Consider the following 23,217-nt stretch of genomic DNA (forward strand, 5'->3'; position numbering starts at 1 on the left):
CATGCCTGGCACTCCATGGGTGTCAGTGAATATTGGCTGAAGGGAACAGGGGACTAGCTGGTGGCACTGAAGCAGGGGGGCCTGGCTGTATTTCATGGGGCAGTGCCTGTTCAAGTTTGAAGAGCCCAGAACAGGGCTGCCTCAAAGGCAAATACATGTGCTTCCCCAGGTGTGGGTTGATGGATGGTGTGTGTTGAAGAATAGTTGTAAAGACAGGAAGGTCGCCTGTAAGTGATTCTGATGCCCCAGAGGGGCTGGACTGGACTGGAGGGGAAGGACATTCGAAGGGCAGTGTCACGAGGCCTCTTCCTTTTCTTCTCACCCTCCTGTTTGATCCAGCTGGAGCAGAGCGAAGCCAAGTGTGAGGACGCTCTGAAGACCCAGAAGGCACTGACTGCGGATCTAGAGAACATGCACAGCGAACTGGAGAACATGACCCGGAGCAAGAGCCTGGTACCTGTCCCTTCCTGAAGCTCTGGGGACCTGGGCCAGCACAGGCTTCTGAGCTAGCATGGACGTACTGTGTGCTAGTACTATAAGATGGAAAGAGTATTTATTAATGGACCTACTGGGTGCCACCTTGGACAAACAGACATCCATTGTAGACCTACTGGATGTTCAACACCCTGAAAGTGCAAGCATCCTACTGTGAGCTGAGCGTTATAAAGGTGTAAGGACATATATGAGGGTCAACTGTGTGTTCACCCCTGCAAAGGTGGGCCAAGAAGCCTGTTGTGGGCCTAACGTGCACTCCGTACTGTAGAGGCGCATCTGATAGGAGCCTATCGTTTGCTCAGCGCCCTAAGTGAGAACCCAACTTTCTGTTGTGTGCCCAGAGCATGCTCACCACTCTGGGTGGTTCTTAGGCATTTGTTGTAGTCCTACTGTGTACTCATCATCATAGCTGGGGACTTGGCCATTGTTTTTGGGCTACTGCATGCCCCGTCTCATAAGTAGAGACAAAGGCAATCCTCATGGGCCCACGTAGCTCACTACTGTAAGGGACCCAGCCACCCCCTATGAACCTACTGTGTGCTCTCCATGGAACAGGGACAAATGAACATATGTTATGTATCTGTTATGTTGGTGAAAATTTGGCATGGCTTTCTAAGTCCCCTGTTTGGCTGTACAGGGTTGGCTTGAAATTATATTTTATGTGTAAAATCCTACAGGTTAGGTGTAGCTAGAGATTTATAGGCAAAAGCTTGTCTGGAGGTCCCTGCTGGCCCTTTGGTCCCAGATTTTCTTTGCACTAGATTAGGAGGAACTTGCCCCCCCATCCCGCCCCCACACACAGCTGTTATACCTACAGTATGCACTGACACGCCCATGGCCACCTTTACAGGTAATTGTGGTCACTCACCTGACACAACTATTTGCTGTTCGTCAGTCCCCCTCCCAGCCACCATTCTGTCTCACCCTGACCCTCGTCCTGCCTCCTGCCAGGTGGATGAGCAGTTGTACCGGCTGCAGTTTGAGAGAGCGGACCTCCTGAAGCGCATTGATGAGGACCAGGAGGACCTGAACGAGCTCATGCAGAAGCACAAGGACCTCATTGCTCAGGTAACAGCCATGTGGGGAAGAAGGCTCAGTGGCCCTGGGTTGGGTCAGTGGGGGATATTGAGAAGGTGACCTGGTTGGGTCCCTCCCATTGGGTCTGGCCATAAGATCTCCACAAAGTTATATAGGAATTGTGATTTCTATATAATGAATGCTACAGAGATATATAGGAATTGTGAAAGTTCATGTGACCTTCAGGGAGGAGAACGTCACCTTCAGATGGTATGTGCATCTCTGGAGGACACCTCCACCAAAAAGGTTTTGATTTATTCATACATCTATCCATCTACCTACCCATTGAACTTTCATCTATTCACTATCTATCTGCTAATCAGTCTCTCCGTTCATCCATCTGCTCTTTTATCTACCCACCCAACATCTATCCATTCATTTATTATGCTTTCATTAATCCATCCATCCTGCCACCTACCTATCAACCTGTTCATTCATTCATTCATTCATTCATTCATTCAGTATTTGCTGAATGAATGCCCACCACGTATTAGGCACTGTGTGAAAGGACAAGGATGTGGTATTGAGTAAAATCACATCCCATCCCTGCCTTCATGTGGCTTACTTTAGGGGGCTGGGCAAACCTTATCACATAGTCACCCAGAGAAGAGAGGGGAGACTTGCAAACTGAGCTAAGAGTCCAGAGAGAAAATTAACAGAATTCTACGAATCCTGACCTAGGTTATAGGTCGGGGAAGTCCTCCCTGAGGAGGTAGCACTTGGATGGAGATCTGAACGAGGAGCAGGAGCTTGTTAGGTGGGGGAAGTGAAATAGTGAGGGAGCAGCACACACACAGGGCCCACGATGGTTCATTTGAGAGGCACGAGATGCGCTCCAGGAGGCCAGCAGAAGGGAGCCATCCCACCGCTGAGACGAGTTTGGATTTCATCTTGTGTGTGATGGGAATCAGCGGCAAGCTTTTCAGGGGCAAGAGCAGGAGGGGAGCAGCCAGGATGCTGCCCTAGCCTGTCAGCTCTACAGTGACCAGACCCACCCACCGTGCCCAGTGCTGTACCCCAGAGCCCAGAAGAGAGCCTGGCGGGGCTTAGGCACTTGGTCGACAGCTATTGAATAAATGAAAGCTGCCGTCCCGGGGAGAGAGGACACGGTTTGGACCAAGGAGGTGACGTGGCGATGGGGAAAGTGGGCGAACCCAGAAGACAGTTAGAAGGCATGTCAAGGGAGGGAGAAGTGAGGCTTTGGAGCAGAGCTGAGGGATGTGATGAGGACCCCTGGCAGATTTCTGATCTGTGTAACTGAGCTGATTTGCATAACTTCCCAGCAGCTCCCTTCAAGAGCAATGAGCATCTCCCCCATGACTCATGTGCCCCCAGAGGAGACCCGTGGAGAATGGCTGCCAGGCCCCAGATGCATCCCCCAGAGACTGGGTCTGAGGGGCTTCCCGCTAAACAGGAATAGTAATAACAAAGAGAAATCACTAATGTCATTGACATGATAACAGCCGCCATGAAAATAGCCTACGCCATCTCCTGCATTTGTGAATCATACTTTTGTTCAAAATGAAGCTTATTCATTCAGTTACAAAAGCAGCATATTCATATTGCTTTTTCATCCCATTGTAAATAACTAAGATAATAAATGCAGGTGGAAAATAGAAATTGAGGGAATTTCCTGCCCTCTGGAATCCTTCCCACTGGAGATAATCAACAGTTTGGTTCTACTTTTTTAAAGGAACTTTACTCTCCATTGCCTCCTTTAATCTCTGAACCAATTCTAGATAGAAGAGCTAAGCAGAGATGATCAGCCCATTTTACAGATGGGAGTACTGAGGTGCAGAGAGAGTCTGGGGCTTGCCAAGGCCAGTATCCAGGTCCAGAACCCTTGTTACCTAACATTCAGAATAGTCCCCTTCCTCAGAACCTGGTCCTAGTGCTGTGGCCAGCCTGTCCCTGTCTGGGCTCTCAAAGGTGCGTAATAAAGTTACAGACAGTTGGCCAAAGCTCTGGGCTTACATAACAGGAGCGACTCGGTGAACAAGGAGATGAAGGATGTTGGGGAGGACGCGGCAGGTACCCTGTGGGAACCAGCTACTGTCATAGAGATTCTGGGAAATTTAGACATCTGTGGGTGGGGGAAGAAGAGATTGCCAGGGGCAGTTTCCCAGCAAAGCCTGCCATCTCAGGGCGACACTTTTTTTGTCTCGCCAGTCTGCTGCTGACATTGGGCAGATCCAAGAACTGCAGCTGCAGCTGGAGGAAGCCAAGAAGGAGAAGCACAAGCTGCAGGAACAAGTATGTGCTCAGCCCCGCCCTGTCGTGGGGGAGGAAGAGAAGGTTCCCTCTGGGACCTCACACTTTGGGTCCTGGAAACTCTCATTCATTCATTCATTCATTCATTCATTGATTCATTCACGCAACTTCAGCCTTGTGCCAATGAATTGAGAGTGGTCTTAAACAGACACACACACAACACACACCCACTCTTCTTGTTGTATCCTCTGAAGCTGCAGCTGGCTGCTCACAGACTGGCTTTGCTCCTCTAGCGGAGCAGGGAAAGGAGGTAAGAGAAGCACTGATTGAAAGTCCTCTTTTGGAGGTGGGAGGCCCAGGAAATGTCACCTCTCAGCACCTGCGACCCAGGAGCCGGGTCTGGTACGAAGGTCCTCAGGTCGGACCTGCAGTTCTTGCTTGTGCATTCAACATACAGCACCTGAGTAGAGAAGGAAGCTGTGTGAACGGGCCTGGGGCTGGATTCCGCGTGTGTCTCCATTTCCTGATTCAGGGCCAACAGGTGGCCCATGGACCCCTTGCATTTGCTCCCAGCTGCAGGTGGCTCAGATGCGCATCGAGTACCTGGAGAAGTCCACCGTGGACCGAGCCATTGTCAGCAGGCAGGAGGCGGTCATCTGTGACCTGGAGAACAAGACGGAGTTCCAGAAAGTGCAGATTAAGAGATTTGAGGTACTCGCTGGTGTGTAAATATTGCTTAGGCCTAGCAAAGTGAGGGAGGCCTTTTTTGTAAGCTTTTTCCACCTTTGCACTACCCCTCTATCTACACCTGTACCTTATCTGGGTATGCATCACTCCTCCATCACCTGTATAAGTTCCTTCTCTCCCTCCTTCCGTCCTTTCTTTAACCACACTGTTCCACAATCTACCTATCCATTCAATTTACCCACTTCCAACCGCCTGTATCTAACTGCGTATGCCACATCATCCTCTCCCCTTCTCGCATTCTTTCTCCTTTCTCTTGCCATTCTTTCTTCTCTTCTCTAGTTTTTTCTTTAGACCTTGATCCCATCTGCCCATCTTTTTGTCGATTGATCTCATTCTGTCATCTCCCTCTACCCACTACTCGTCCACTTATGTGCCCAACACTCATTTTGACCAGAAATTTATTTTGCACACCATGTGTGTGAGACTGTTTTAGATGTACGAAACAGATTCTGCTTTCCAGCAGTAGAGAGCTTTGTAGGAGATAAGGGTAAGATATGTACATAAACACCCAAAATATGAAGAAGGGCCTGTGAGGACTGGAAGACAGAGGTCCCTTCAGGCTGGGGAGTCAGGGAGGCTTCCAGGAGGAGGTGGCAGTGATGCTAGACCTTGAAGAACAGGTAAGACGTGGATGGGCTGGACCGCGGTCCATGATCTTATTCACATTTAGCTCTCTAGGCCAACACCATGAGACATTTACAGAGGATATTATCATTGTCAAAGTCCTTCCAGCTCAGCTGTTCCACTTGACATTCACCACAGACCCCTGGGACAGGTAGGGTAGGATGAGAAGATGGCCCTGGAGGGGTCAAATGATTTAATCAAAACAAAGCCAGGTCGCATCAGTGCCGGGAGTAGACTGACACTCAACCTCCACTCCACCCTGGTCCCAGGCTTTAATTGCTCTGCAGCCAGCTGGTTTACCCACCGTGTGACAGTGCGTCTGGACAATGAGACACTGCACTCCTCTCTTGGAAACATTTCCTCCCAATCCCCTCTTGGGCATTTGGTCTCTAAGAATTCTGCTGTGGATGCAGAACAAAGGAAAAAATCCATCTTTGTCATGACCCTCAGTGATTCTCAGAATTCCTTTCTCAGGAGATCCCTCAAGGCGTAAATGTCTCTGCTGATTACCTTAAAACTTTGATCTGCTATATTTTAAATAATTGGATACATGATGGTGGGCTGTATCATGTATCTTTTTTTTTTTTAAAGATTTTATTTATTTTCAGAGAGGGGAAGGGAGGGAGAAAGAGAGGGAGAGAAACATCAATGTGTGGTTACCTCTTGTGCACCCTCCACTAGGGACCTGGCCCACAACCCAGGCATATGCCCTGACTGGGAATCAAACCGGCGACGCTTTAGTTCACAGGCTGGCACTCAATCCACTGAGCCACACCAGCCAAGGCATCATGTATCTTTTTTTTTTACTTGAGTCTAGCATAGTCAAGTGACAGCAGAGAAGAAAACTGTGGTAGAATACCTTTAAGTGGCAGGTTCTATCTCCAAATGCACTCTACTCAGCTGCCATCAGTTTTTGCGTTTAGTAGAATCCCAGGTCCTTGAGATGGGATGCCTCAGGGACACAGTTTGAGAAGTACCCTACATCCTTACAGCTCACCTGCTGGCCTTTGACAGTGTTGCTAACCTCTATTCGAAAGGTGCAGGAGAACTGAATAATTAAGCTTTCCTTCAGTCTCTGATCTGGAATGGGGCTCAGACTCCTTAGTGTGGGCCTGAAATATTCATGTGGGCTTCGTTTTGTCAACACTTGAGTATTTGACTAGCAGAATCATTTGGTTCCGGGCTTGCTGATCTGCTAATGGACTCTGCAGAACAGCCCTTAGGTTTGTTTTCTGCAGCAGCGGTGATGCCCACAGCTCTTTTCTGTTGTTTCCTTGTGTCCCCGTGGACGTTTCCCCCTAGGAAAGGAAACACGCCATAAAATATTAGAGCTGAGGCTCACGGGAGATTATCTGCTCAAAGCTCTGTTTTACAAATCCGGAAACCAAAACCCCTGTTGGAGCAGGGCTTGTTCCCAGCAGGGTTCCCTCCACTTACCACTCTACCGCCCAAACCTTGAGGTGAATGAAGGCTGCTAGAAAAATGAATAAATCCCAGCCCTTCTCCAAATGTCCTGCATGCCAGGCTCTGAGCTACACCTTCTGCATGACTTAGTGTGTTCAGTGTCCCTGGGACGTAGGCACTGTCATCATGCTCATCTCTCAGAGGGATTAAATATCCTACCCAAGCTTGCTCTGCCAGGAAGAGGTAGCGCTGGCATTTGAACCCAGGTCATATTCAGAGGCAGGGTCCTCATCAGCTCACACGGCCTCTCATAATAGCCATTATCATTTCCTAGATTTTTAAAGTAAATTCTTTATTGTCTGGTATCAGTAATCAAAATAATTATCCTGATTATAAAAACACAGTCTCAGCAAAGGATTTCTCTTCCTGGGGGCACCAGCATGGCCCTGGCCTCTAATCGCAAGGCGGTCGTGTGCTTTCCGACCCCCTTCAGGTCCTGGTGATCCGGCTTCGGGACAGTCTGATCAAGATGGGCGAGGAGCTCTCGCAGGCGGCCGTGGCTGAGTCCCAGCAGCGGGAAAGCAGCCAGTATTACCAGCGGCGCCTGGAGGAGCTGAAATTGGACATGGAAGAGCTGGTGCAGCGGGAGGCGGAGGCCAGTCGGAGGTGCATGGAGCTGGTGAGTGCTGTCCCCGGCGCAGGTTCTCCTGTGGTGGACGGTTTGAGACTGGGGAGACGCAAGTCTCTGGGGCCTAGGGGGTAGGCCGGAAGCAGGGCATAGCCGGAAGCAGGGCATAGCCGGAAGGGGATGGGCAGTGAGACGACGCTGCCATTGGCTGCAAACTCGGGGGGGGTGGGGCCCAAAATGGACCAATGGCATTCACGCAGGGATGGCGTCCAAGCTCCTTTCTCTGTCAGACTCCAGGTCCGGCCTCACACGTTCCACTCCAAAGGCAGGTGTCCTCACGTTAAGAGGAAGGACTCAGTGTTGATTAAATGACTATCTTGCTTGAGTCTTAACATTCCTAACATCTTGTAATCGTCATAACTCTGCGAAGTTAGAGTTATCCCATTTTACCGATGAGGAAGCTGAGGCTTCAAAGAGGTGAGACAACTTGAGTAAGATTACACCCAGTAAAGGGACGTGCTACTTCTGGACTGTTAATAGCAACAGCAAATATAAAGGATGAAAGCCGTAATGTTCAAGCCACCATTTATTAAATACTTGCCATATGCCAGGTTCTGAGTAAACATTTGTCATTTAAAATCCTCATCACTATTGTGAGGTAGGCACTATTCTTATCCTCACTTTACAGCTGGGAAACTGAGGCAGGGGGACATCAGCATGTTAAATTGAGGCTCAGGATGCTGCATTCACTTGCCCGAGGCTACACGCTAGTGAGAATTTCAACCCAGGTCTGTCTAACTCTATAGTCTCTGCTCTTGTTTATCTAGAGACGCTTTGCTCCCTGGTGTGGTCCAAAGGACATTTTAAAATTTGTTTCCTGCCCAATAGGAAGGTTCTTCTCACCATTCAGTGTTTTTTTTTCTGAGATCCGTTTCCTGCAGAGGTCACAGAGCATCCGAGAGAGCCTGCCTCTCCTTTTCCCCATGGGCTAAATAGCCCTAAGGCTCCAGGGTTTTGCTTCCAGGGCCCAAGGGACATCGGGCACCCCCTTTGCTCCCCACCACCATCGAGCCTTCGCTGAAACAGCCCACAACATTTCAAGACCTGGCCCAGAGGTCTCCGAGTCAGTCAGTAGCTTTATTCCTGTCCTGTCCACTCTGGTTTTGCGACAGGTCTCACCAAATTGTCCTGCGGCAGGTGTATATCTCTGGCCACTGCCTGCCATGGTCAATGTCATTCCCATCAGCTTTGCCCTTGACAAGGCAGCAGGTGAGCCTCTGCACAGAGAGGAGGTTCCCAGGCAAAGTCCAAGCCCCATGACCGGCAGCTCCTCCGCTCGCCACAGCCCTGGGAGAGGCAGGCTCTTTCCTCCAAATGACAGGATAACCTCCTCGTTAATCAGCCCCGCTTCCGAGGCAGCTGAGCTCCCCTCCTTCCCGCTAGGGCTGGGAGTGAGAGAACACCCCCGCTTTCTCCTCGGACATCTTTAACCGGCCAGACACCCAGGCATGCTGGCCGGATCAGAACAGGTTTTGCTCTCTCTACTTGGCTCTTTTTCTCTCTGCCTTTTTGCCCTCTCCCCTGCCTCCTGCTCTGCCCACTTTATTCTCCCTGTCCCCATCCCAGGGACACATTAAGATCTTTTCAAGGCCCTCAAATACGGAAAAGATTACAGTGCAACCTCCATATAGGAATCAAAATAGAAATGACACAAAAATAAAACACAAAGCTTGCATGTATGCTGCAGTTAGACCTGCATCCTTCTCTGTTTTCTCTAATTGCAAGATTCTGGATAAAATTACCAAGGCTGAGCTTTTCTCTTTACTTTAGTGTGTTTGTGGTTGAGAGGTGTGTTTGTTTTCTAGGGCTGCCTTAACCAATTACCCAAAACTGGGTGGCTTTGAACAATAGAAATGATTCCTCTCACAATTCTGAAGGCCAGAAGTCTGAAATCAAGCTGTTGGCAGAGCTGTGCTTCCACTGCAGGCTCTAGCGGAGCATCCGTCCTTGCTGCCCCAAATTCTGGTGCATCCGTATGCCCTTTGGCTCATGGCTGCCTCACTCCAATCTCTGCCTCTGTCTTTACATGTGTCAAATGTCCCTCTGCCTTTTTCGTATTCTACAATTGGATTTAGAGCCCACCCTAAGCCCAGGTTGATTTCATCTCAAGCCCTTTATCTTAATTTTATCAGTAAAGGCCCCTTTTCCGAGTAAGGTCACATTGACAGGTTCTGGTGGATATAACCTTTCGGGGAACCAGCCTCGGGGGAGCATGTTCTGTGGTCCTGCACAGCTTCTTGTTTCCTCGGTAACTCTATGCATGAGCAAGGCTCAAAGGGACGATAGCGGGGGGGGGTAGACCCTTCCTAAGAGTGGATGTCCCAGACTCACCAAGCTTTTGCTCTCAAGTATGCTCCTGGCCTTTGGGACCTGGGATATTTCCACTGGGAGAAGAGAGGATATCGTATTTTCTTATATCATTCATTTATTCATTCAACATACATTTATTCAGCATAAGCTACGTGCATGACACAGGAATGGGTGTTGTTGGGGAGGGGCAAGGAATCATTGGTCCCTGCTGTGTAGACGCTGACAAGGTAGACAAAACCCAGCTCAGTGGGAGAGTTCAATGTGCGCGGTCATTTTAAGATGAACCTTGAGACCGAGGCCCCTTCCATTAGTGTGGCTTCCTGGAACCTTTGCAGGCTTCTCAGAAGATGCCATCTCATCTCTTCCGGTCCACATCCATGTCACCAATGTGCCTTCCTCTGCCCCCACCCTGCTCTGTAAGAGAGGGGACAGCTGCTCCATGCCACATGCTCTCTATAAACCCCACCAACAGCCTGCAAAGCAGCCAGGCTCCGGTCTTTCCTTCACGCACTCTGTATGTATCCCTAATTTCTACTGTGGGCGGAGCCTCATGCTAGATGTTGGGCACCCAGGGGGACCAGGACACACTCTTGCCCTCAGGTTGCTCACATTGAACGGAAAGACATGGCTAAGCCATTGCCTGTGCGTGTTACCCATCCCTCTGTGAGAGGTGCTCAGAGCCTTCGCCGGCGATCCAAGGTGCCTGTGTGCTGGCATTTCAGGGAACAGGCCCCTGTCACCACCACAGGTCATTTCTTTGGGTGAAGCATTGCCCTCTCCGTTTTCCATTTATGAAATTCAAATCTCCTTGGGAGGGATAGAATGAGTTCCCTAACTCTGTAGTCCAAGCATTCCTTCCTTCCTTCCTTCCTTCCCTGGACAAATATGTATTGAGTGGCTCTAGGCTCTGGCTCTTGGCAGATGTCTTCTTTCCCACTCACGTCAGCCCCAGCAGGTGGAGGATGCGCAGGCCGGGACTTGTGAGGTGCCTCGCCCAGGGCCGCAGAGCTGAGATCCAACTCAACAGAGCTGAGGCAGCCCTGTGAGTCCAACTCTAAATTCATCCCTGCGTGTCCGGTTCTGCCCTTTCAACCCAATGGTGCTGAAAAAGTGGCTCTGCTGTGGGTGACCAGGAGAGAAAAAGGATCCCACACTCTGGGCCCCGGTGAGAGGCGAGGAGGTTGTTGATGGATCTTCCCTGCACGTTCCTTTCCGCCTGTCCCCAGCCTCTACCATTTGTCACTGTTGGTGTTGGTGTAAAGGCTGCAAGTTGTTTCGTGTGAGTGATTTACACCCTTAGCTCGTGCAGCAGCATGTCCAGATCAGGATCAATTATCCCGCCGATGGAACTTCTCTTCCCAGGAAAAAGAAAAATGAGGTTTTGCCATTAATTTTAGTAAATGTACTATTCCTGGCGACTCCAGGAGCCATTATGGAGAAAAGAATATTCTGGCTCTAAATCATTCAGGCTCCTTTTGTCATGGGGCGATGAGACAATGTATCTGTGGATTTTTCTCCTGCTGTTTTTCAATAGTTACAGAGCCCAGTGGGGACCACCTTGGCCCCAGGGTGACCAGGGCAGGTCAGAGGCAGCTGAAAGAGCCTAAGGTGCCAGGAAAGCTTGCCCCCTGCCTGCTTTGGGCCCATGCACCTGTTTTGGAGGCCGCACCTATTGGGTTTACCCTTCGTTACCTTGGCCTGACTCTCTTGTCTTAACACCTCTCTGAGCCAGGTGTTTTTTCCATAAGCTTCCCAGGTCTTGAAAAGCTTTGATGGCATGTCTGCTCACTCTTAGAATGACCCAAGCCAGAAAGTGCAGTGGCCTGTCTCTCCATAGCTCACACGATTAGTAGTCAGGCCTGTTGATTTTACCCTATTTAGGTATTTTTCCAATTTATCCCCTCTTGACCCATCCCTGCTTCCTGTGTTTTTATTTAAACTACATCTTCTCTGGTCTAGGCTTCTAGAAGGCATATCTTCTAACCTGTATCACCACTTGTCCTCCATTCTTGCTCTTCCCTGCCGAAGATCTTTCCAGAAGGGACATGCCTTACTGTGTCACTGTTCTGCCAAGAAGCCTTCCATGGCTCTTTACGGCTTCCACAGCACAGCCCTGGTTTGTCCCCAGAGCCGGCTGAGAGAGGGATTGGAAGTTATTTGACTCTGGGTCTCTAGTTCAGGGTCAGACATAGGATAGGTTCTCAGTAATTGTTTGCTGAATTGTTTCCTCCATATGTTGAACTTCTGCCTCTTAAGGGAAAAGCTCAAAAAGTTTATCTTAAAAATTGTGGCCCTGTGTCTGATGTTATGGGAGAGATAGGCATGAAGGGACCAGGGACTGTGCCTTTGGAGAGCTCAAGCTTGAGAGGAGGAGATGCATGTGTCCCTAAATATTCTGGTATAACACAGGCTGTGTGGGTAGAGAAAGGAAGGGGTTTGGGACAACTAGGAGACCTGGAGACGGTTGCATGGAGGATGCATCGTGGGATTTTCTTATGTAAGGAAGCGGTACTGGTGGGCAGCTTCAGGGGAGCAGCCATCTGGTTGTGTTTATTGTGACTTCCCCTCACTTTCATTAAGCAAATATCTTATAAATGCCTGTTGTGTGTCAGGCAATGTCCTGGTCTCCGGAAAGTCAGAGATACACCATATGTAGGAATATAAACACCAACTCTTCACCTCCTCCTCTCTTCTCTTCCTTCTTTCTCATTGCAGCCTCCCCTGCTGAACACCAATTGCAAAACCCCTTCTTCTCCACCCTCAACCTGCTCTCTTCTCTACCTCTCACCTGTCTAGGCTTGAACTGTTTTGACTCATGTTGGGAGAAGGATATGCATCTGTTTCTCGGGGCTGCTGTAAAAATTACCAAGCACTGGTTGTTTGAGGACAACATAAATTTACTCTCTTACCCTTCTGGAGACCACAGTCTGGAATCAAGACGTTGGCAGGGCTACCCCACCCTGAACATCCTTGGGGAGAATCCTTCCTTCCTCTTCTGTTGGCTTCAGGTGTTCTTGACTGTGACAACGTGACTTTAATTTCAGCTTCTGTGTTCAGAGGCCTTCTCTGCCTCCAGTCATATCCTCTTCTTACACGAACACTAGTCGTTGCATTTAGGGCCCACCCTAGTTCAGTATGACCTCTTCTTGACTAATGACATCTGCAAGGACCCTATTTCCCAAAGGTCACATTCTGAGTTTCCAAGTGGCATGAATTTTAAGGGGAGGCTATTCAGCTCACTGCAGGGTGGCAGAAAGAGCGCTGCACCTGGAGTCTGAGACTTTGGGCAGCAAAGTAAACATTGCAGAACCTCAGTTTCCCCCTCTGTAAAACAGGGGGGTATAGTGCGGCCAGTCTCCTGGGGCGGCCGTGAGGATAAAATGAGATGATGTATACGAAGTGCCAAGTGATAGCATACAGTAGTTGATTAATAGATGCTGCTTTGCTTTTTATTTTTCCTCCTTCTTACTCCTCCCCTGACTTTCTACATAAACTCTAAGTCTACCCGCTTCATGCCCCCTCCCCACTCCATGCCCATAAGGGTGATGTGATACTGATTTGTTTACCCATCACTGTGTGCTGGGTTGAGTACTTTGCCTGAACCTCTCCTTTAAGCCTCACCCTTTGAGGAAATTGTCACTCTTTCACTAATAAAGAACTTGAAAGCTGGAGAGCTGAAGCAGCTTCTCCAAAGTTCCATTCCCAGCAAGGGGCAGCGCTGGGATTCGATTCCGTGTCTGACCAACATGGACGCGCTATCTTATTCATAAGCTTCAGTCACATAGCATCACTTATCCAAGGACACTTTTTAAAAAGCAAGTCATAAAAACGAATATTGCTTTTGATTCTGTAATCTGGCGTTTCTCAACCTTGGCATTTGTTAACATTTTGGGTTGGATAGTTTTCTGCTGCAGAGACTGCCCTGTGCCTTGTAGGATATTTAGCAGCATCCCTGGTCTCTACCCACTGGATGCCAGTAACACGCCCCCCACCCCCCACAATCATTATTATCACAATCAAAAATATCTCCAAGCATTGCCAGATGTTCCCTGGGAGCAAAATCACCCCCCAGTTAAGAATCACTGCTCTGATGTCACCCATACAATGACCTTTAAGGTGACACCTGTGGTGCTCCCCATTTTACAGATGGTGAAGCTGAGGCTCAGAGGGGCGACTTGATGTGCCCAAGGTCACAGAAAAACTGGAGAGTGGGGCCCGTGAGGAAGGGAGAAATTCAGGGATAAACGAGGGAGCTCAAATGCCTACCCACAAAGGAGCAAGATAGTAGACGTTCCAGCCAGATTCAATCCCAACCTTTCAAAGCCCCACAGGCGGTTTCACAGCAGAATCTAATTCTGAGTGGAATTGAAGGCCTTGCTGCAGACTGTGTACTTTTAATAATGTTTAAATAAAACATGGGAGCACGGGTGTGATCTCCTCACGGAGCCTGGCTTGTCGGCTGCCCGGGCACAGTCATAAATAGTTAATAGACAACCACTTATGGCTCTACTTCAGTTAAACCCAGCATCCATTATATATGATCCGTGAATTATTTATTCGCTGTTACTTTGGGGTATGTTTTCTACCTTCTGGGGGGAAACAATGAAAAAAAATGTGAGACCTGCCGCAGATGAGGGGCTAGCTGCGAAGGCCTCATCCACTTCCTGTGTGAGTGAGTGTCCCTGTAAGGACACACTCCCCCACTGATGTGATGGGGAGGCTGTCGTGAATTCGGACCTGAGAGCGCTCTGCTAGGCCAGCAGGAGAAAAGCTTGGGACGGGGTACAGTAGTAAGTGGGTAACAGCCAGCTCTCCAGGGTAGATGGAGTCCTGGTTCGAGAGTTTGCCCATCTCTGTGGTCCAGATCCTCCCCTTTGGGCTGATTTCCAGTTAACAATATGATGTCAACACGTGTGGAAGTAGGAAGCTGGGTGCCGTGGCGCACCATTAGTTGTTACGCGCCTCTTAAGGACGGGAATGTGTTTGGATTCTGAGAAATGCATCGTTAGGCAATTTTGTTATTGTGTGGCCACCATAGAGGGAGCGCGCTGACACAAACCTAGATGGTACAGCCTACTGCACCCCTAGGCTGTGTGACACAGCCCGTTGTTCCCAGGCTGCAAGCCTGTGCCGCGTGTTACTCTACAAAACAACACAAGATTAAATTAAGTACAAGAGAAAATGATACAATTAAGAGACACAGTAAACACAAGATTTAAGAGGCTGCTGTTGGTTTAACACTACATGCTGTTTTACAGCAAACCTGTTCTTTTTTATAGGTAGAAAGTACACTGTAAAATAGTGATGTAAAGTAGAGTCTAGTAGCTAGTCATTTATTATTGGTATCAAATATTATGTACTGTATATAATCGATTGTGCTGTACTTGGTTACACCAGCATCGCCACAGACACGTGAATAATGCGTCTCCCTGCAATGTTTAGATTTCTGTGGCAGAATTAGGTGATAGGAATTTTTCCGCTCCATTTTAATCTTACGGGATCACTGTCATCTAGGCGGTTTGTCATTGACTGAGCAGTTGTTATGCGGCGCGTGACTGTATAGCATGTTGACCATACAGATAGGAAAGACATCCCCTCAAAAGCGCAGATAATAGTAAAAACATTAGTAAAATAAGTTGGAAGCAAGGTGTTTGGAGTGTGTGTTACCTTTGTTTTTCATAAGGTTTATTGAATCGTAAGTTTACATCACTTAATTTTTAATAATAGTTGTGTTTGACAACTGACTCACAAAATTCCTGAAAGTTTAGCATGCAGCTCTTGCAAGCCAGTCTGAGCTGGTTCTACCACAGCGCTGGCTTGGTCTCTGAGGGGCAGGGTCTCGCGCCCTGGCCCGGAGGCTGTGGGAGAGTGGAGGGAGTGGAAGTGTGGAATCGAGAGGCTTTAAGGTCGAGTCGCGTGGCTCACCGACCGTCTTTCTAAAACAAAATTCCATTACTATCAGAACCCAGAGCTTGGGCCTCTTGTGGACGTTCTTTGAACTTCTGTGTAAATTGGGTGGGATCACATCTACTCAACAAAACTAAACAGGAATTCATGCGATGTGTCTAGTTGTTCCTGTCTCCTAACACAGGGGTCCCCAACCTCCGGGCCGTGGTCCAGGCCTGTTAGGACCGGGCCACACAGCAGGCAGTGAGCGTGAATGTCATGTGCTTGAATCATCCCGAAACCATCCCCCACCCTGCCCTTGTCCATGGAAAAATTGTCTCCCATGAAACTGGTCTGCGGTGCGAAAAAGGCGGGGGGGGGGACCACTGTCCTCACAGACAAAGGCATGCTGGCTCCTCCATCTCTTCTTGTCTGCTTTCTCCTGCCTTCTGAGAATCTGGCCGCTTCCTGTAAGAACCTTCAGAAGCCCAAAGCCAGATTCTGTTTAGTTTTTATGTTTGTTTTCATCTTTCTTTGTTTTGTTTTTTAACCCCCCAAAGACTCATGTTCCCCAACTCTAGGTCCAAACACGGCGCCCTCTCACTGCTGAGCTGGTGCATCCACCAAACCCGGTGGTAAGGGTTTCATTTTTCAAAAAACTCTCAATGTTTTCCTCCTGCAAATGGCTCTGAACTTCAGAGCATAAAGATGAATTATTTTGGCTGGGAACCGAAGTATTTAAAAAGGCATTCCAGATGAAGGGTGTGCGGGGCCGTGAGCTGGGTGTAAATAACACCTTTATGGCTTTCCTGACAGGGAGCTAGTTCTCCTAATTACTGCTCTGCTATCTCAGGGCGATCCAAATGGCCCGACACGTTTGTACACTCCCTGGTCACAGACTGCTGTCACTCCCCACTCTTCATGGCCTCCCCATTCTCAGGGAGCCGCCAGGGGACGACCGGGGAGGGGGTTTATATCACTCCCCCGCTTCCAGGCGCCATGGGGTCCTGTCCGTCCCCCGACGAAGGTTTCTGTACAATCAAATAAGCGGACAGACAAACACACGCTTGATCCCAGCAGGCACTTAGGACCCAGTGCTGCAGGCGGCAGACACGTTTCCTGCAACGGAACTCTTCTACGCCGTCTTGGCCCCACACGGGGAATGTGCCTGTCTCAGTGCAAGAGGTGTTATCCTCTAATGAAATGAGTTCCTTTGCGCCTGCCTCCGAGATGAGATATCTCGATAATAAAATCTATCACCGAAAGCCTACCTCGGAATAATTGGGTCTATTACTCCCCGACTAGTAGCTCCATTTCTGCACAGCAAACAGGCACTCTAGTAATTAATCAGAATTCCAAGTTGCTAATACCAATTACAAATAATGTGTGGAGCCTCGAGATGGCAAACAGAAGAGCGGATACTAATCTTGTCCCCTGAGACTTCATCAATTGAACTTTTGTCACTTTATGCTTCCTGGAAATGAAAGTGACTAAACTCCACAAAGTTAATTACTTACAAAAAAGGAAGGGTGGGGAGTATTGATTGACGGCGGACCAGAGGAAACCTAGGGGCCCTGGACCAGACTCTGAGTGTTTTGAGTTCATTTCTAAACTATAATTTGGTTTCAAGAGTAATTCATCTCTTTTTGGTCCTTTCTTGGGGGCGAGGGGAGCTGAGAAACGATAAGGGAGAAGGGCAGCTTCAACCTTGAGGCCAGACCAAGCAGTCAGGAAGAAGCTGGGTTTTGCTGGGAGAATATGCTGGTTTAGAATTACAGGTACACGTGGTGGGAAAGGACGAGGAACTGGTCTAAGTTACGACTCTTTGGGTCATGAGTGACAGAAGCAGAGTACCACTTGGCTTAAGCACAAGGAAGTTTCTATCTGATAAAAAAGTCCAGTGGCCTCTGGTTTCAGGCCCAGTGGAACTCAAGGACCCAGCAGTGTGAACAGGCTGAGTCTGGTGTGCTGCAGCCGCCCGGCTCTCCCAGGCTCGCTGTGCACCTCTCTTCCCAACTCAGTGTTTAAGGACCAGCGTTAAGGGTCACGTTGGTAGATTGACGTTAGCCACTGAGGGAGAACCTGTACCGTGGAAACTGGCAAGTGCTCCTTACTAGCGTTTTTTTCCTCACGTCCAGAGCCCGAAGGATACAGCCCCAGGCTGCCCAGCCCTGGGGCACACGCCCAGCCCTGGATCCAGGGGTAGAGTCAGCCCCGTTCTGCCCACATGGACCAAGCCCACATGGACCGAGCGTAGGAGAACAAGAGTTCTCCCAAGGAATGCTGGAACGTAGGTGCCAGAAGGGGGAGTGGCTTCTAGAGAGGCAAGCTCCGCCCATGGCCCCTCCGAGTCTGTGCTAGATGCTACGTTGCCTGGAGCCTTGCTGCTTCGCTGCTCTGCCCAGGTCCCTTTTAGATGTTGTCTTTTCTTCTTGGTCTCTTGCTTCCTGCTTGACTTTATTCGCCTGTGTTTTGTTTCTTTCCCATTACTTCTAAGGCTGGGAGGTCCCATAGGTAGGGTGGATCAAAGAGGGAAAGAGGATGCCCGGAGGGCGGCCTGATTTTTTCTTCGCATCTTCCCGAGGGAGGGGCTCAGGCTGTGGGAGGAGCCTGCTGTGTGGCCGGGGAGCCTGGATTCCAGCCCCACTTCTGCCCCTAACTGACTGCGCGGCCTTGGGCTTGCCTCCCCGTGTCGGCCCACTTTTCCTGTCTGTAAGAGGGACCGAATGACCTCTGAGGCTCTTTCTGCTGAGACACTGGGCGCGACTAGCACTGGTGGGTTGCAGAGCCGCAAGCTTTGGGAGTGTCTCAAAGAGCTGATAAGCCTTGGTGGCAGACTCCTCTGGAGTGAGTACATCCCTACACCCCAAGACCTCTGTACACTGTCACAGAATCTCAGACTGAAGATATGTAATCTTCATCCTCTCGGAGCTCCAGCCTCTGGCTGGTGGGAATTCCACCTGCAGTTAAGCATCTGCCAAGTTGGAGAAATGGCTGCTTCTAGCAAAATCTTTATCGATACATGTGTATTTCAGATAGATTCCATGCTTGCCCCACAGCTGGATTACAGACAGGGCACCTTATCTCTGGGAATTTGGTTTCAAAAGGCAGAGAGACACCCCTTTGCTTTGCTTACTTGGAGGCAGCAAGAATTGACAAGCTTTGTTTTAATTTTTTTGAAGTAGCCAAATCCCCTCTTAAATCCATTGCTGATGAAACTCTGGGGTAAGTAGAGGCAGAGTTCTCCATCAAGTCACACTTCCTTTCACCTGGGCCCCAGGGGGATACCACAGACACAGTTGTGGGGACTTGGCGAGGGTGGGCTTCATGCATTCTGCCACCAAGATCTGGCCTGCCTTCTGTTTCTTGTAAAGCTTTGTTGAAACATAGTCACAAGTATTTATGCATTGTCTGCAGCTGCTTTCACACAAGGGCAGAGATGAGTTTTTGCAACTTGTCCCATAAAATCTAAAATATTTACTATTTGCCCTTTTATAGAAAAAAAAGATTTGCTTATCTTTGCCCTAGAACAGTGCTTGGCACATATTTTAAAAATGCATACTGAGTGAAAAAAGAGCTGGACAGAATTGGTAGGAACTGGGAGGAAGGAGCCCTGGATGCAAATCCTAATCCCATCTCTGTGTGTCTCTGGGCCAGACACTCACCTTCTCGGTGTCTTGTTATCTTATAAAATGCGGACCCTTGTTGCGGCTCCCTCACAACGTTGTGGGGAAGATTTAATGAGATAATGTGTTCAAGTGCTTGTCACAGTGCCTGGTACACAGCAAATTCACTAGCATCTTATTGTCATCATTGTTTTAGTTCATTTGGGCTGCTATTACAAACTAGGTGGCTTATAAACAGCAGAAATTTAGTGCTCTTAGTTCTGGAGTCTGGGAAGTCAAAGAGGAAGGCATCGGCACGGGCACGTTTGAGGGACAGCCCTCCTCCCGGTTCCTGGCGGGTGCCTCTGGGCTGGGTTCTCACAGGGTGGGAAGGTCGAGGGGTCTCTCTGGGCCTCTTTTATAAGAGCACCGTCTCATTCACAAGGCTCTTCTCTTATGACCCAATCACCTCCCAAAGGCCCCACCTACTAATGCCATCACATTGGAGGGTTGGAGTTCAACGTATGAATCGGTGGGGGAATTCATATCATAGCAGTCGTCACCCTCCCCATCGCCACCATCACCGTCAGTACTATCATCATGAAATCGTCATCATCACCGTCGTCACCTCCATCCTTATCATTACCGCCGCCGCCACCTTGCCCTTCCTGCCCTTGTCACCGTCACTGTCATCACCACCACCACCCCTCGTCACCCTCATAATCGTTATCACCATCATCGTCCTCGTCATCTGCACCGACGGCGGTCCCCCTGTTGGCGAGAGTGGGACACAGAGCAGGGAGCGTCACAGAGCCCCAGGAGAGCAGGCAAGCTCTGACGTTCAGAGCAGAAGTCTAAGCCTATGCCGGTGGTTGGATCATTTCCAGCTCGACAGTCTGGAAATTCTGTCCCTTCTGTGCTGCGTCCCACCTCGCTACCTGTGGGTTCATAGACGCCTCCTCATTCGTGCCCAGCGTCCTGGGCATCGGCTTCGTTGGAATCCTGCCCTCTCCCCAGCCTGCCTTGGCTGCCTTCCAGGTAAGTGATGTGGAGCACACCCTGCTGCGCGTCACCTCTGCTGCCCACTCAGATAATTAGAATTAACACACTTATTCCTCTAACAGCAGTCTCATCTTCTTCCCCAAAAAGTTTTCAGATGGAAAAAGAAAGGCAGCAACAAGCTGCATCCGTCCTTGTTCAGGGCATTTGCCGTTGTCTGCGGATGAGCAGGGCAGGGCGCCCGCTTTCCTGTTTGCCTTTGGTGGGGCAGGGTGTGGTTGCCGTCGTTGGGAAAGTGTGGCAGTCTGGCGGAGGTTTGGAGACAAAGCAGCCCGCGGGAGCGAGGCTTAGAAACCAACACTGGAGGGGCCCTTCAGGCTTCTGCTTTTGTGAGCTAATTGCTCAGTGGGAGGGGAGAAGAGAAAGAAGGCTGATGTCATTTCTCAGCAAACAAAAGGAAAGGGGCTCAGGAACTAAGACGGTTTTCCTGTCTACCTGAGAGCCTGGCAAAACCTCCTGAGGCTGTACCCTGGTAGCAATTGCGTGCTCCCTGGCAGGGACCTGCACATATTTTTCTGTAAAGGGCCAGGGAATGACCATTCAAGATGCTGTGGGCCATACCTTCTCTGTCACAACTAGCCGTTCTGTCCTTGTAGTGCAGAAGCAGCCATAGACGATACATGAATGAATGAGCATGTGTGTTCCAATAAAACTTTATTTACAAAACCAGACAGTGTTGAGATCTTGGAGTTTCTCCTGTGTCCTCCCCTGGAGGGGTGGTTGCAGCAGACAGGACAGTGTTTCCCAGACATTGAGATTCCTTCCTGTCTCACTGCAGCATATGCGAATCCCCTGGAATGGCGGTGACCAGTGTGGCAGCCACCAACCTCATGGGACTCTATGAAATTACATTAATCAGACCAATAAAATTAGAACAACAGTTGCTTGGTTGCACTGGCTACATACCAAGTACTCAATAGTAACATGGGAACAGCAGGCCTCATTTCAAGCAGACTTAATTGTTTTTGGTATATTCCAAATTCTTCCCCTTTGCTCCCATTTTATTGACAATCCTCTCCCAGACTACCCCGTAGGGTGGAGCTAGCCAGGCCATATGCCGCTTCATTTCCAATTCCTTTCTACGCACATACGGTTTGTCTCATCATGCCAGGGTCTTCAGGACAGGCACTGGTTTTGGGAGCAACCAAGCATAGCACCTGCTCAGCACAGCTTTACTCGGGTCCCAGGTCCTCAAGGTTAAAGTTCATTTCATGCCTTGGGCCTCCCTGGTCTTGGGATGGCAAGAATACAAACACTGTAGTCTACTCTCTGTATTTTTTAATTTTTTTTCACAAGGTACAACTGACCTGCATTTTTTGAAAAATGAATCTACCAGCACAGCTCTTTTATGTGTGCTAATTAACTTTCATGCCTTTCCTTCCTCCAACACAATGGCACCTCCTCATTATCAATGTGGCTACTCAGCATTTAGACCCACAGGATCTTAGAATTTGGAATGGGCAGCTTCTAGAATGGTGATGTAGAGAAGCTTAGAATCTTCAAATCAGACAGTCTTAGGACTTACAGAATCTTGCATCATTAGACATATGTAATATTAAAATCTTACTAGGTTCAACCATACAAATTTGTCATTAGTCATTTGCATAGTTCAAAAATGGTGGAATATGGTCAGTTTTGTGTGGTTCAACTTAATAGAAGTATGGATATTGAAATCCATACATTCTTAGAATTGTTAGCTCCTGGTGCTACAGAATTTTAGAGCCTTAGAATTTTAGAACAGGGGCTCATAGACTTCTCCTCCTCTTCCTCCTTCATTCTTTCTTCCTTCCTCCTCCTTCTCATTCTTCTCCTTTGCCAAGGGACAGAGAGTAAATACAGGGTGTGGCAAAAATAGGTTTACAGTTGTTCGTATGGAAAATAATACAATAATTAATAAGATAGCACAATAATAAATTGTGTTTGGTGTACTCCCAATTAAAAACCCACTTCTGCTCCACCCTGTATTTTCAGCTTTGTGGACCACAGAATCTCTCTGTCTCAACCTCTGAACTCTGAAAGCAGCCATAGATAATAATACGTAGATGAGTGAATATGGTCATGGTCCAAATAAAACTTTATTTACAAAAACAGGCAAAGTCCAGATGGGACCTGCAGACCATGGCCTGCCACCCTGCTTTGGAATATATAGGCTGAAAGAATTTTGTCAAATATTTGGGTTTGCGCAGGAAACTCACAGATGTACTTCCAGGGATTCCAAAGGGCATTCAAACATGGGGCTGTTTTAAGGACAGTTTTGCCCAGTTCAGACCACTGTCACTTCCAGGACGGCATCTGGCCTCCTGAACGGTAATTCGGGGAAGAAAGGGCCTCTGGGGGCTGTTGCTGGCTTGCTCCCTGGCCCTGGGAGAGAGCCAGGGATCTTGTCCTTGAGCTGAGGGAAAACAGAGAGAGGCCGCTGGGCTCTGCACCTGACCCTGAAGTGCTGGGCAGCCCCCATGAGCCCCGCCCTCGGTCCGAAGCAGGAGAGGACCCGGAGCGCCTGGAAGGCCCGGACGGACAGACCTGGCGAGCACCGGAGGGCCGGCAGCAAGTAGGATTTGATGAGGCTCTTCGTCTGAGAGGCACGCGCCACCCGGCCGTAACCTTGAGACGAGGAGGGAAGAGAGCGAGAGCACACCGCTTAGCAGTTGTTTTTCTTTCCTGCTGAGTCAATGAATGACTAAATGGACCATGAGTGGCCGAGCAGCTGATATAATTTTAGACTCCATCAAAAGGAAGATCACAAAAGTGTACGGAGGGAGCTCCCACGTCTTTGTGTTGCGCCGCTGGGAGCCCGGGCTTAGAATTGTGAGCGTCTGGAACGGCACCTGGTGGGAGGCTGGGGGCAGCTGGGCACTAACATCCATTGCCCGCCTGCGGCATGGCAGACACTGGGCGAAGTGCTTTCCATGCACCACCTGATTAAATCTGCACCTTGAACATTAGAAGCAAGGTAATTGTTTTTGCTCTGTTTTACACATTTTAAAAGAGGTGAAGTGACGTGCCCGAGGCTAGATAGCTAGGACAGATTGGCACGAGGGGGTGTCAGCAGGTTGTTAAAACTCAGATTCCGAGTCAGCAGGTTCAGGACGGGGCCTGAGAGTCTGCATT

At 49.2% G+C, this 23,217-nt stretch overlaps 1 protein-coding gene across 1 annotated transcript in view; it reads left to right on the top strand.

The window, feature by feature from the left end:
• Positions 1-23,217, top strand: part of MYO18B (myosin XVIIIB) — a 212,743-nt gene that overhangs the window by 143,353 nt on the left and 46,173 nt on the right. The window contains exons 34-38 of the mRNA XM_054594428.1: positions 340-453; positions 1,447-1,563; positions 3,742-3,825; positions 4,357-4,494; positions 7,052-7,237. Of these exons, the coding sequence (XP_054450403.1) occupies positions 340-453; positions 1,447-1,563; positions 3,742-3,825; positions 4,357-4,494; positions 7,052-7,237 (639 nt within the window). The remainder of the gene's footprint in view (positions 1-339; positions 454-1,446; positions 1,564-3,741; positions 3,826-4,356; positions 4,495-7,051; positions 7,238-23,217) is intronic.

This window comes from Pteronotus mesoamericanus, unplaced genomic scaffold, assembly GCF_021234165.1.
Source record: "Pteronotus mesoamericanus isolate MK-2021 breed Mesoamerican mustached bat unplaced genomic scaffold, CSHL_Meso_final scaffold_507, whole genome shotgun sequence".
In the NCBI taxonomy this organism is placed as follows: Eukaryota; Metazoa; Chordata; class Mammalia; order Chiroptera; family Mormoopidae; genus Pteronotus; species Pteronotus mesoamericanus.